Source organism: Sarcophilus harrisii, chromosome 1, assembly GCF_902635505.1.
Source record: "Sarcophilus harrisii chromosome 1, mSarHar1.11, whole genome shotgun sequence".
Classification (NCBI taxonomy): domain Eukaryota; kingdom Metazoa; phylum Chordata; class Mammalia; order Dasyuromorphia; family Dasyuridae; genus Sarcophilus; species Sarcophilus harrisii.
The window spans coordinates 160,606,258-160,620,737 of record NC_045426.1 but is presented as its reverse complement, the minus strand read 5'-3'; the positions used below and the strand labels follow the sequence as shown (position 1 = coordinate 160,620,737).

Here is a 14,480-nt window from a genome sequence, read left to right as displayed (position 1 = left end):
TATTATATCCTTCTATTTAAAACCCTTCATTGTATTTATATCCTTGAGATACTGTAAGAAATGTTCCAAGCATTTGTCAACAGATGGTATTGACCTTCTATACTGATGTATAAAATAAATAAGGTAGGTATTTATCTCAAGGAGCTAAAGAAAAAGGCTTAACATTAAGTTCCTTGGGCAAAAATGGGGTCATAATGTTAATGCAATATCTGAGTTTAAACTACCTCAGAAGACAATTAGGCAACTTTCAGGTGCCCTGGAAGCCACATAGAGATGCGATAGAGTATATTAGAAAGAGCCTTTGGTTTGTAATCAAAGGCTGAGGAGCAGTCCCAAGTCCACCACCTATCACCTGTGATATTAGGCAAGCCAGTGACCTCTGTCCTTGGCTTTTGCCATTGTAATGATAGGATCATAACATTTCTGTCGCCCAGCTCCTAAGGTTATTGGAGAGAAAAATGTTTTGTAAATACCAATGAAGGATAAATTATATTAATATTATAGAAAGGAAATATTATAGAATATATTAATATTATAGCATGGACCTCTCATTTGTGGACATTCTTCTACATAGCCCATTTTCATGAGCAGTGGAGGAAGTAATCTGCCCCTGAATAATTTTTTTATTACAAGCCTAGAATGTAAATCATTAATGTAAAAATTATTATGTATAATATAGTCTGCTCTTTATTCCCCAAGAATACAGCATCACATAATCTAGAAAAAGTTGTTCAAAGCCCAGAATCCTTTAGATCCTTAAGTAGTCCTAGATAACCTCATAAGAACACTTACAGAAACCTTAAACCCTGGAATTTTCAATGTGAGATCTAAATGTCATCGTCATATGACATACCTCTTTAGTAGTTTATAAAGTACCAAAAAGCATTGTGGGACAGTGGCCAGAGAACCTAGGTTTGAATCCTAGCTTTGCCCCTTTCTTTCTGTGACTTTTGGCAAGTTACATAATTTCTTCTGGCCACAGTTTCTCCAGCTGTAAGATAAAGGGGTTGGGCTAGATCACCCCCAGGGTTTCTTTCTGCTCTAGTGGTGACCTATGAAACCCTAAGGTAATTCCTGCTAATACACAGAGACTTTCTTTTTCCAGGAATTAAGAACATTTTAGACAACTGCCAAAAAGTTCCCAACCGGGACCAAAGGGACAAAGATAATGATGGTGTCGGGGATGCCTGTGACAGCTGCCCTGATGTCAGCAACCCTAACCAGGTCGGTAGGATGCCAATGCCTGAGTGTGAACAGTTGTAGGGAATCCAGGATTCTATGTGTAACTTCTCTGTACAGAGATTCATTTTGGATCAGCATCAAAGAAAAAACCCAAGAGTGCATTTGACACTGTTCCCTTCATCGATTTCCTGGAGACTCTGACCAATGAAACATATATGTTTCAAAGGAGGAAAAGTGGGCTAGCTAGCTCTGCATCCTTCTGGGATTTTTCCTTATTACTCTCTCCCTAAGAGGAAGGCTGTAAATGGTCTATTCATTCAAGAAAGTGACCTTCCTACTCCTCAACCAGAATCCCTTTGGATGGAAAGAAAATAAGATGCAAAATTTCACACATACAGCCCCCCTCCACCTCTCCAGGTTCCTTTCCTCCCCAGCAGATCCCACACTTGGATCTTTCTGATTAAGCACCATCATGGCTTACTTGTTAAGTTTCTCTTTTCACTCCTCCTCTTTGACTAGATAATTTGGGACGATGCAGCATTTTATTTTTAAAGCTTTGAAAGGAGGGAGCCATAGGCGAACATTGACTCATCACCTTGGATCCCTTCCAAAATACAAAAAGTCTATTGGCCCTCTCCTCCCTTGCCAGGGCTGGTAGCTGGTTCCTCAGCACCCCCAGCCACCCAGATACCTCTCAGCCCTTTTATAATTAGCTCATCTGGTGTGTGGGTAGCCCAACCACATAGCTTGATATTTTAAAAGATTTTTTTAAAAATCCAACAATGTGTCTACACCAATATGGCATTGTCCTTTTGCAGTTTTACAGAGTATCAATTCCGGATATTATCATTCCCCAAACTTAATCCCGGGCCAGGCGTGGATCTGGGGGAACAGTCTTGATGGAATACCCCTGGTTTTGCTAACAGTGTTTTGTTTTATTTGCAGTCTGATATAGATAATGACCTGGTCGGGGACTCCTGTGACACCAATCAGGACAGGTACAGTACACCTCCCAGCTAGAAGAATAGCTGAAATGAAAAATCAGGAAGAATAGATTAACTTTCCAAGCCTTCTCCTACCAACCAGCTTTGAGATCCTTCCTGGCGGCAGGGACCTGGCAATGAGACTGGACTCAGCTCAAAGTCAGTATCTATGTATGCCTCATAAGCAGCCCTAAAAATTCTGAGGCAAGCTTGGCTCCTGTCATGATGTGCCATAAACCAGGTGAACAGAAGAAATGCTAGTGCAGAAATTTAGAGACGGTTTTCTTTGCTCAGGGAAAATCTCAGTGTACCATAAACAGTGCAGAATGCGTCTGATTTGCTGTTTCATTAACCTCAGGATTTCATTAAAGGGATTTGATGAGGAGGTGCTTTTTTTTTTGACTGAGGAAAGGAAGAAAAGGAAAGGGATGGGGTAGGGGAGCGCGAGAAACAAGGAGGAAGAGAGAAAAGGGAGGAGGAAGAGAGAAGGCGGTGGGAAGTGGGAGACAGATGAAAGGGAACAAAAAAGGAGGGAGGGAGGGAGGCAGGACTTGAAGATACGGAGAAAGACAGAGATACAGACAGATTCAGAGACAGAGATAGACCAGGAGATAAACAGATTCAGAGAGAAAGAAAGACAAAGATAGAGGGAGAAGAGAGATGCAGGGGAGGGGAGCAGAAAGAGAGGCAGAGAAAGAAAAATAAAGACAGAAATATCACAGTCTCTTCCCTAGAGGAATTTAAAATCATTTAACTAGTCCTAGCCTTTCTACCTCCTTGGGAAATCTTTTCAGAAGCCAGTAAGGAAACAAGAGAGAGAGTAAATTCCCTACATTCCCTGCCAGACCATAATAGCATTCTGCATTTGTGTGTCATTCTTTACTCCCATTGAGTCTACCCAGTGAAGAAGGGCAATCAGTGAGAGAGACTCATAAATGGAGCCGCCCTGTCTCCCTTTCTGGGACCACACAGGAGACTCAGGTTGATTAGGGTCAGGGTTGATGGCCAGAAAACCTTTTATCAAAAACTATCATTTTTAGAACAGCTTGCACTATAACTGTGGAAGGAATACACTTTGTCAGACATAAAGAAATATATAAAATAAATTACCATCATTAGCTACTGCAAACTATCAAGTCATTTATTTTCTGAATTCCTAAAGCATTTTTTTTTTGCACTAGCCTCTGAGCATTGTGAATGTGACACATCCAGTTATACTCTAATTCCAACAAATCCCCAAACCTGGAAAAAATTAAATCCCTTATTTTTGCATAAAACCATTCAAAGATATAGAAGGGTTGCCAATAGAAATAGCCTAACCTAATGATTTTTTAAAAACAACTTCAGGACAGGAAATTCCATCTCTTAGGCTATATGTTTTTATGCTTATTTAAAATGGTTTTCCCTTCTCCAGATCAATGTATCTGCTCCTCACCCACTAAGTGGAGCTGGCAGCTTCATCTTGGTTTTAGTGGCTCCTTGCCTCCCTCTCCTCCCCTGCCTTTCCTCTACCACTGGAGGTTGGTTTAGAATCAAGGTAGAAATATAGGAACAAAATGGGGAGTAGCTGTCTCAGATCAGGCCCAGTTGGGGAAACTCCCTAGAATATAAGGTCAATTTTATGATTTCTTTAATGAAAGAGGAAGCTCAGACTTATTTTGCTGTGGACCTGAAACCTGGGAATCAATCCTTGGAAAGAAGAAATTCTTTTTTTATTAATAGTATTTTATTTTTCCAAATATCTACAAACACACTTTTCAACATTCACCTTTACAGAACCTTGTATTGCAAATTTTTCTTCCCCTCTCTCCTTCCCCCTCTCCAAGATAACAAGCAATCTGATAGATGTTAAATATGTGCAATTAAGAAGAAATTCTTTAGACCAGGGCTAACCCATATCTGCCTCTTCAGAATTAAAGTGACCTTGGAGGGCACAGGGTCGTCATTCACCTTGTCATTTTTCTCCCCATAATATTCCTCTCCTAATTCCTATTGGATACATAGCTAATATATGCATATATGTATATAATATATGTCTGTGTATATAATTTACTTGTATACATATATATGCATATGTGTATATATAATATATATGTACATGTATATATACATATACCTATAAAATATACCTATATTTATATATTACATTAGTTATACATACATATAAAACACTTTTAAGTTTGCAAAGTGCTTTGATTATGTTATCTAATTTGATTCTCAAAATAACCCTGGAAAGTAAGTGCTATTATTATCAACTCATTTTACAAATGAGAAAATTGAGGCAGATAGAGGTTAAATGACTTGCCCAGAATCACACAACTGGGGGACAAATTTGAATTCAGGTTTTCCTGACCTCAGTTCCAGCACTCTTTCCATTATGCCAAAGATCTTATCTTCTCTCAGTCTAGCATAAAATCAAAGCTAGAATTGCAGTATGGACATGTAGAAGCTGATTTCCAGAGCTGGCCAAGAACTTAGCGGTCATCTAGTTGAAAGCTCTCACTCTGTAGATGAGGGAACTTAAGCTGAAGGAAGCAAATTGGTTTATTCAAGGTCACCAAGGCAGTATCTGAATGCAAGCTGCCTGCAGAAGCAGTGAGAGCTTTCTCCACTGTACAACACCGACTCCTAGCACATATAGTCTGATGGACTAATTTTACTGTGGACACTGAGGCTTACCAAAATCAAAATAGATTGTCAATAGCAGAGCTTCCTTCCCCGAGAATCTGATTCTGAATCCAGTGTTTTTTCTTGACTGTGCATACATTCAAAAAATGCTGCTAATAAAAGTCTGGTAACAAAAATAAGAGTGATACGAGTGGCTTTGAAGAGTCCAAAGGCACAGAGGGAATATATGTTTAAATTCTGCCATTTAAATATATGTGTAACCTTCTACAAGCTCCTTAATCTCTCTGAGCCTGTTTTTTTCATTGGTAAAATGAGATGTTTGGATTATACAGCCTCTCAGATCTCTCTTAGTTTTAAAATGATATTTCTAGGATCTTTTTTCAAGGCAAGAAGTAGAGATTCCAAAAAGGAAATAACAGTGATTTATATCCTAGTAAAAAAGAAGTTTTTGTCTTAATGGGTGAAAAAGGCAAATGCCAAAAATCTCTGTCATATCACTTTTTCAGCCCTGACAGTTGGCCTTCAACCCCTCCCTGAGAGAACATTCTCAAGATAACATGTTCAAAACAAGTCAGGAAGTTGAGGCACAAGTGGCCAAAAAGGTTTATTCTCTTCCCCTCCATCCCTGTCATCTCTCCCTGCAGTGATGGAGACGGACACCAGGACAGCACTGATAACTGCCCCACCGTCATTAATAGTTCCCAGCTGGACACAGATAAGGATGGGCTGGGGGATGAATGTGATGATGATGATGACAATGATGGAATCCCAGACGTCATCCCTCCAGGACCTGATAACTGCAGACTGGTCCCCAACCCAACCCAGGAAGATGTCAACCGTAAGACAACAGAACCCACAGCCACTATGACATAAGGAAATACCCAGACATAGGGGCACAATCACACCTCAGCACATCGCTTTGTTTTTCAAAATGAAGTCTCATTGATACCATCAATATAATTTTTTAAACACAAACCAATCTACAACACTCAGTGAGCCTTGGATTCTAACAAAGAAATAATATTTAAGCCAAACCAACCACATTTGATGGCATAAGCTTTCACCTATAATCCCTGCCCCAAACTAACAAAGGACAGTGGGACATTTCCTTGTTTTTTCTCCAGAGCCAGGATTGGTAATTACAATAGACAGCATCCATTATAGCCTTAATTTCATTTTTTCTTTTTTGATCACTATATATATTATTCTCCAAATTCTTACTTCTTATATCAGGTTCTTCCTAATCTTTATCCATTTTCCCCCTATTTCTAGGAATTTCTCATCTTTGTTGTCTGTTTTAGAGCAAAGGTATTCCACTGTAGTCTAATTGTCTACTCAATAGTCACCTACTTTATAATTTTTTCTATTGTTCAAAATAGCGTGCTCACTCTTCCAAGGATACCCAGTCCAAAGTGGTCGTAGCTTTTTCATCTCAGATATGCTGCTTTCATACCTAAATTTATTTCTCAGTATTGTTGTGACCTGCATTTGACTCTTTATGAATTGAGCCACAAAGGTCAGTAAAAAGAGGAGAGAAGAATCCAGAGTCCAGACTATAGTGTGCAGGAAAAAAAAAACTTGAACAGAATATTGTGTGAAGCATCCACAAAGGGAAAAAATGTTTGGTAATTGCAAGATTTTGATGGAGGGAGATGAGGGTAGAAGTGAAGATGGGGCAGGGTTGACAGTAAAGTCCTTGAGGACATCAGAGATGACAGCCTCAAAGAGAGTTCACGAAGAACTCTGTCATCTTCTCTGTTGAGAAGATCCCAAACCCAAGCTAAAGAGTGAATGGGGAGAGGAAATATGGCCCCAAGAAACTTTGAGATATACCAGCTAAGGTTGCAAGATGTCATACTTGTGTTTCCTCCTTTCCAGTTTGAGGAAAACCCTGAATAAAGAATGAGTCATGAATGTTTAGCTGAATCTCCCCATGATCCCCATCTCTGTTCCAAGAGCTAAAATAGCTAATTCCTCACTGGGGGGGCCACCTGCCACCTGGGACAGTTCCTGCTGAAGGACTTGTCCTTGGTCTGAACAGTTTTTTTGGATACAGTACAATAGAGTTTTAGGAAGGGCTTTCTGTTCTTTTTGCCTAACTTAATCTTTATCCCTATCTGGGAAAGACACGTGGGTACTAGTGTCACCTTTATCCTATTCTCCTGATGCATCCAGGTGATGGTGTCGGGGACATCTGTGAAGCAGACTTTGACCAAGATCAGGTCATTGACCGAATTGATGTCTGCCCTGAGAACGCCGAGGTCACTCTGACAGATTTCAGAGCCTATCAGACTGTTGTCCTGGACCCTGAAGGTGATGCCCAGATTGATCCTAACTGGGTGGTTCTGAACCAGGTGAGTTTGTGTTTCATTTACTGAGAGAGTATGATGCACATAAGTCATACTTGTCTCTCTCCTCTAAGAGTATTTACTACTTTGACTTAAGTTATGTTTCCATGGTAGGAGGTGTCCACTCTTACTATTATTAATGTTACTGCAATTATGATTCTCCCCCTCCTCCAAAAAAAAAACAAAAACAAAATTTTAAATGGCAGGATCTTCCCAATGAACAAATAAATAAGATGAAAAACAGAGAGGTGGAGTAAAATGCCCAGTCACACAATAGTTTTCCACTTTTCTACCTGCAAATAGCTAAGTAGGTAGAGCACTGGACCAGGAAAATAGGAATTTAAATATTATTTCAGACACTTATTAGTGTCTGAATTATCTGAATAATCTGAAATTATTAGCAAATTATCTGAAATTAGCAAATATTATTAGCAAATAATTTAACTTCTATCTTTGTTGTGGTGGTTGTTGTTCAGTCAGTTTCAGCCACGTCCAACTTTTTTAACTCCTTTTGGGGTTTTCTAGCTCCTTTCCAAACTGTTTTCTATTTCCTATCTCCCATCATGCCTTCACATGGGCCACACTCACTCCCCTATGCCTAGAAAGAGCTCTCTTCTCACCTCTGATATAACAAGGTTCAATTCAGTGCCGCAGCATACATAATGCCCCTTGCTATTTGTTAGGGCTCTTCCCTCTCCTCAATTTTCCTTATACTTTGTGTTGTAAACTGCCCTTCTCCAAGAACACACATACATGTAGAGTGCATATAAACTGTTTGAAGGCCAGCATATTTTTGTTTTGTCTTTGCAGTGTCTCTCACATCTGTCCCATATTGGCTGAGACCTTGGCAAGTCATTTAATATTTCCTTGTCCCCACCCACTTCTTTAATTGAGCAATCACAGATTTATATGTGTGTATAAACATACACATATGTGCATGTGTGTACATACATCATACATATGTGTGCATACATTTACATATGTGTATGTGTGTTTATTTTTGTTCATGTATTTTTCTCATTCCCATCTGCACCATTGAAACAACAAGTCTGGATCCCCCCAAAAATGCACATTTTTATTGTTTTTTAAATAAAAATTTATTTTTTCAATGAGCAAACATTTTTCCTAATTCTCCCCCATGTGAAAAAAAATTAAAAAACCAAAATCCTTGAAATTAATATATATAGTCAATCAAAATAAATTCCCTATCTGACCATGTCCAAAAACATATCTCCTTCTGCATATTAATCCATCATCTATCTTTTTGCAGGAGGTGGGCAGCTTTCTTTATCAGTAGTCCTGCGGAATCCTTAATGCTTTTTGTATGAAATTTTTACATGTTATTAGCCATTCTCTTTGAGGTAAAGCAGAGTCCTTAATGAGATTATTGAACTGATTTTATGGATGAGCTCAATGGCAGATAGTGTTTAAATCTCAATGTGCCAATTCAACAACCATGAACTCGTTCCACCAATTCTAGGATTCCTTTCAACTAGCTGACTCTTCCTTTGCAGGGCATGGAAATTGTGCAGACGATGAACAGCGACCCTGGCCTGGCAGTTGGTAAGTCTGGGGGGCAGTGGTCACCAGGTGCTCTAGTAAAGTCCCCTAATGACACTTGAGTAGACATTTGTATTTTCCCTTCTCCTCTCAAGCCTTTCCTAAAACCACGTTTCTTCTCTCTTCAGGGTACACAGCTTTCAATGGCGTTGACTTTGAAGGCACCTTCCATGTGAATACTCAAACAGATGACGATTATGCTGGCTTTATCTTCGGTTACCAAGATAGCTCCAGCTTCTATGTGGTCATGTGGAAGCAGACAGAACAGACCTATTGGCAAGCCACGCCATTCCGGGCTGTAGCAGAGCCAGGCATTCAGCTCAAGGTACCACCCCCCACCCAACCCCCTCCCCAGGCTGGGAATCTGGACCTGGACCTCTTGTCCTCTCACCAGACACACACACTTGGCCCGTCCCCTTCTTTCCACAGTTATTTGTGTACATGCCTTTCCTCTCCTAGATTAGGAGTACCTTAAGTAAAAAGAATTGTACAGACAGTTCTGGCTTTTTATAAATTAGCATTGCAAATTTGACTTTGCATGAATAATTCTGAAAAAAATCCATATTCTGGGGGAAGGAAAATCTATGTTAACTTTACTGTTCAGTATTATGTCTCTCTCAGCTCCTGCACTCATGGTCTCTTACCCTCCATGCAAAATAATCCTAAAAAAAAGTGAAATCAGATGAACCTGGATGTGGAAAGATCACTACCTCTACAAAGGAAATGAGTCTTGGCTTAAGACCTTCTCCATAGAAAAAGGAAACCTTTGTCCCACTGCACTCATGTCTGTCCTTAATCCAACTGCAGCCCCATATGTCACCCATCTTCTCTGGGTTTATGTCCAGTCTCAGGTGTCTCCCCCAACCTGTTCTTCTCTATTCTGGCCAGAACCCCAGATGGATTGTCTGGGGCCTCCAATGTGTCCTTCCATTATGTACCAGTCTCCTTCCCTGGGTAAATTCATATTGGAAAAATCATTTTAAATAGAGAACCAGTCCATGTAAGGTAAAGTGAGAACTGTCTGTATTGTATTAGTCTTTTGTATTGCTAGTTCTTGTTAGTAAAATACTTTTGTACTAAGTAATTATTAAATAATTACTGATTAAATTGAATTGAACTCATTTAGCATCAATTCAAAAGATTTCCAGATCACCTGCCATTCAATTAAGTTATTCATTAGGCATTTTATTAAGTACCTCCTGCGTGCTACCACCATACTATGTACTAGGGCTAGAAAGACAAAAGCAAAAACAGCCTATGCTCTCAAGGGGCTTCCACTCTACAGAGGGAACAAACAGGTATGAAAATAAATATAAACAAAGTGACACTGCTGCCATTTAACCAAGTTTTTTTATCATAAGATCCTTAGTTCATTATGTGTGTGATTAATAGTCAGAGAAGAATGTAATGGAATGATATTAGCTAATATCTTTATATTGATTACTATGGGCTAAATGCTTTATAATTATAATCTCATTTAGCCTCACAACAACTCTAGAAAATAGGTGCTATTATTTTTACAGATTGTGGAAACTTAGGCAAACAAGGTGAAGTGATATAGCTAGGAAGTGCCTGAGGCTGAATTTGAACTTGGGTCTTTCTGCCTCCAAGCCTGGTGCTCTAGCCACGGCACCCTCTCACTTTCCCAGTGGGATAGATTAGAATTGCCCAATGTTTATAGCAAAAGGACTGGAACAAACTGAGACAAAACAGCATTTAAATTTTTTTTCTCTCCTTTCTATGATTTCATTGATATCATAGAACTCCCAGTATGGAAACTCCCTCCACTGATGCAACTCAACAACTCCTTCTCCTCCAGAGCTTATGGTCTTAGGAGAGATTGAATGACTTGTTTAGACTAGTATGAATGAGATTATGAATTAGTCAGATTTTCCTGACTCTAAGGCTAAAGCCTCTCTATCCACTATATGGCACAAATAGTATTTATGTAGCTTGAGTTGGGGGGGGGGGGGGGGGGAGTGTGTGTGTATATATATGTTTTGTTGTTTTCTAAATAACAAAGTAGTTTGATTATAAACTTGACTCCTTAAGCCTATGTCCATCTCCTTACTCAGGACTCAAGTGAAAATGAGAAAGTATGCCATGGTCTTCTATCTTGTAACTTTATTATGTCTATAATCAGGCCGTCAAGTCAAAGACAGGACCAGGGGAACACCTCAGGAACTCCCTGTGGCACACTGGGGACACCAGTGACCAGGTGAGGCTGCTGTGGAAAGACTCTAGAAATGTCGGCTGGAAAGACAAGGTGTCCTACCGATGGTTCCTGCAGCACCGGCCCCAGGTTGGCTACATCAGGTAGGAAGAAGAACCATAGGAAGCTTTTGGAGAGAGGGCTGTAATTCCAGTATCTGGCTTTCTCTTCCTTGTCTTCAAATGCCTTCTGGTAGAATGTAAGCTCCTTGAGGGTAGAGACTATTGTGGGATATGTCTTTATATCCCAGTATCTAACAAGTTCCTTGCACATAGTAGGTGTTTAATAAATGTTTGTGCAATTAAAAGTAAGTTGAGATGCTCTTATGCACTTCCAGTATCTTCCTTTCTCAGAGTCTGTCCATATCCAAATTAGTTGTGACGTTATGAGTTCTCACACAAGCTTCTAAGAAACAAATGGGAAGTTCTGCTAGTCTCTACTCAGACCCTGCACTCTGAATCTTAGGCCAATATGGGTACGGGTTAAACTTCTCGGTTGATCCTAGTCTTGGTGTTTTGGACTTGAGATAATATTTCTACAATATTGTTAAAAAGGGCATGAGAAAATAGAAGACCCTAGACAATATTTATAGGATAACAAGTGATTCCATCATCATTTTATAATTATATCATATAGATAAACACAACACAAGATTTTATATCAAGAGAAGATGGTAGAGGACCTTATTTTTTGAAATTTATATGTCTTCCTATTTCTCCAATGTCCTGAACCCATAGCCAAACCATGGCAATTGAAAGCACTGGTCCCAGTACTATAACTAGGGCAATGCTATAACCGGAGCTTTGTCCCAAGGTATCAAATTTATAGGATACTGAAACCATCTCTCTCCTTCAACAACATAAAAACAATGAGTTTAGCACCTAATTAACCAAAATAATTAAAAGTAAGATGGTGCTAGATGGCAGACTGGGGTTAAGTGTGGACTGACGGTCCACCTGCTTCAGTGTAGTTAATGAATGCTTATTGATTGATTGATTGATCAATCATCAAATGAAGTGATCAAAGCCATTCATTTTGGTAGGGAAACATTCATTAAGCATCTGCTATGTGTCAGGCATCTGATAGATGCAAGGGATACAAATACAACAGTGAACCAACCCCTCCCTACCCTCAAGAAGCTTATATTGTATCAAAGAAATACAAAATGTATATAATAATAATAATAGTTAACACTGATGTAGTACTTTAAAATCTTTAAAATACTTTACATGTATTATTTCATGTGATCGTCACAATAATCCATCAAAATCATACAGCTACTAAATATCTGAGTGAGGATTCAAATTATTTAATTTGATTCCCCAGGACCTCATCCATTATGTACCCTAGAAAATATAAGATATACATAAAATAAATACACAGGGATGGGGTAGAGGAAGGTAGGGGCAAACCATTAATCATTCAGTAAGTCAAGAATGATCTCTTGAAGGGTCTCTTGAATGACCTGACTTGAAGGAAATGCCTTTTGACCTGAGCCTGGAAAAGAACTATGAAAGACTGGAAATCTGGAGGGAGACCATTGCAGGGATGAGAGATGCTAGCCTCAGGTGGCAAGCCCCTTCCAAATTTGTTTCCATAATTCCCTGCCCATAACTGTTTTTGTGTCTGCCAGCATCCCATTGTTGGTCAGAGGTCAGAGCTACTCTTCCCCACTTCTGGAACCTCCTGAAAGATCCTAATGACTCTATTCTCTGCAGGGTTCGTTTCTTTGAAGGCTCTGAGCTTGTGGCTGACTCAGGAGTAACCATTGACACTACCATGCGTGGAGGAAGACTGGGAGTCTTCTGCTTCTCTCAAGAGAACATCATCTGGTCCAATCTCAAATACCGCTGCAATGGTAAATTTATTACCAAATTATTTTTTTTCTTATCCCAAGTGACCCTTGACTTATTTTTATACTGTACCTTCCTCCAGCAAGCTCAAAATATTCACTTAATGCAAATTCACAGTAATCTCACAACCCCATTGTAAGGGAAGCAAATCTTAATCTCACTTTTCACATTTTACTGATGAGGAAATTAAGGCCCATGAAAATGAATGGATTTCATCTAAGATTTTGTTAGGTATGACAATTGTTCTCAAACATATTTTAGTCAGGACCCCGTTGAATTCTTAAATTTTTAAGGACCACTTCCCCAAAGAACTTTTGTATATATGGATTAAATCTATTAATATTTACCATATTAGAAATCTAGTATTATTAAGAAAATAAGTTTAACCTCACAGACCCCCTGAAAGGATATCAGGAATCCCAAAGGGGCCTCAGGTAGCTTTGAGAACCAATGGGCATCTTGATAAGACTTCTTTAGCCCAAGAACTAATGAAGAATTCAATCATATTTAGATTTGAGGATATATGGATCTTGGCTCTTAGTCTCATATGATTAATTTTCAGTCTCACCTTCTTCTTCCTCTTCCTATGTCAACTAAAACCTATCTAGTTGCTAATAGTCTAATAACTAGAGAACAGGAAGGGATCATAGAGCATCATTTCAACTGCCTCATTTTAAAAATAAAAAAACTGAAACCCAGAGAGGTGAAGGAAACCTGCCTGAGCAATTCATGATATGCCTTAAAGTAACAATTAATTGCAGAAATGGCTTAGCTCCCTCTCCATATGCTCAACGGTGATCTCTACAGATTCCCTCAAGCGTTCTAGTGACAGAATTGTAGGAGCCCCAATAACCTTCCATTTATTTTCTTCCTGCAGATACCATCCCCGAAGACTTTCAAGAATTTCAGACTCAGAATTTTGATCGTATAGATAATTGAGTGAGAGAGAACAAACTACAATTTCTTTTTTTAAAGACTAAAGCAATATATTTTTAAACTTTACATATCTCAGTGCCTGTCACAGCTTTTTCTCACTGCTGCAAATATGTCAAGACTTTTCTTATGAATGTGACAATAAAAAGGAGATTAAGTCATCTCTAAACATCTTGTGACCCAGACATAATTTAGGAGCTGCTCAGCTATTTTATGGTGCTCTGACTAGTACTTTGGACTTTGAATCTAGGAATCTAAGTTCAAATCTCAGTGGTTTCTCCTTTCATTGTGTTGAGTTGTTTAATTGTGTCTATCTTTTCATAACCCCATTTGGGATTTTCTTGGCAAAGATGCTAGCATTGTTTGTCACTTTCTTCTCCAATTCATTTGAAAAATGAGGAAACTGAGGCAAACAGTGAATTGACTTGCCCAGGGTTACACAGCTAGTAAATGTCTGAGACCAGATTTGAACTAATGAAGATAAGCTTTCCTGATTCCAAGCCCACTGCTCCATCCACTGGGCCACCTAGACCCCCCTCCTTATATATATATATATTTTTTTTTTTTAAACAAATTGACTCTGTTGGACAGACTGAGCAGAGTGTGATATCTAAGATCTAAATCACAGATCAGATCCTTATTCCAGTCCACTTAGATTTACAGAGAATAAAACTATTCCAAAACAACAGAGTATCTCCTATCTCAGATCTATCATCTCTGAAAAGTATTCCAATAGGCTCATGTACAAGAGTTCTTCGGCTTTTTATGTATCATGGACTCC

At 39.0% G+C, this 14,480-nt stretch overlaps 1 protein-coding gene across 1 annotated transcript in view; it reads left to right on the top strand.

The window, feature by feature from the left end:
* Positions 1-13,870, top strand: part of THBS4 (thrombospondin 4) — a 52,917-nt gene extending 39,047 nt beyond the window's left edge. Inside the window, exons 14-22 of the mRNA XM_003759415.3 lie at positions 1,106-1,224; positions 2,128-2,180; positions 5,438-5,631; positions 6,969-7,147; positions 8,656-8,704; positions 8,830-9,026; positions 10,845-11,017; positions 12,632-12,771; positions 13,644-13,870. Coding sequence (XP_003759463.1) covers positions 1,106-1,224; positions 2,128-2,180; positions 5,438-5,631; positions 6,969-7,147; positions 8,656-8,704; positions 8,830-9,026; positions 10,845-11,017; positions 12,632-12,771; positions 13,644-13,705 — 1,166 coding nt within the window. The 3' untranslated portion in view covers positions 13,706-13,870. The remainder of the gene's footprint in view (positions 1-1,105; positions 1,225-2,127; positions 2,181-5,437; positions 5,632-6,968; positions 7,148-8,655; positions 8,705-8,829; positions 9,027-10,844; positions 11,018-12,631; positions 12,772-13,643) is intronic.
* The last annotated feature ends 610 nt before the right edge of the window (positions 13,871-14,480 follow it).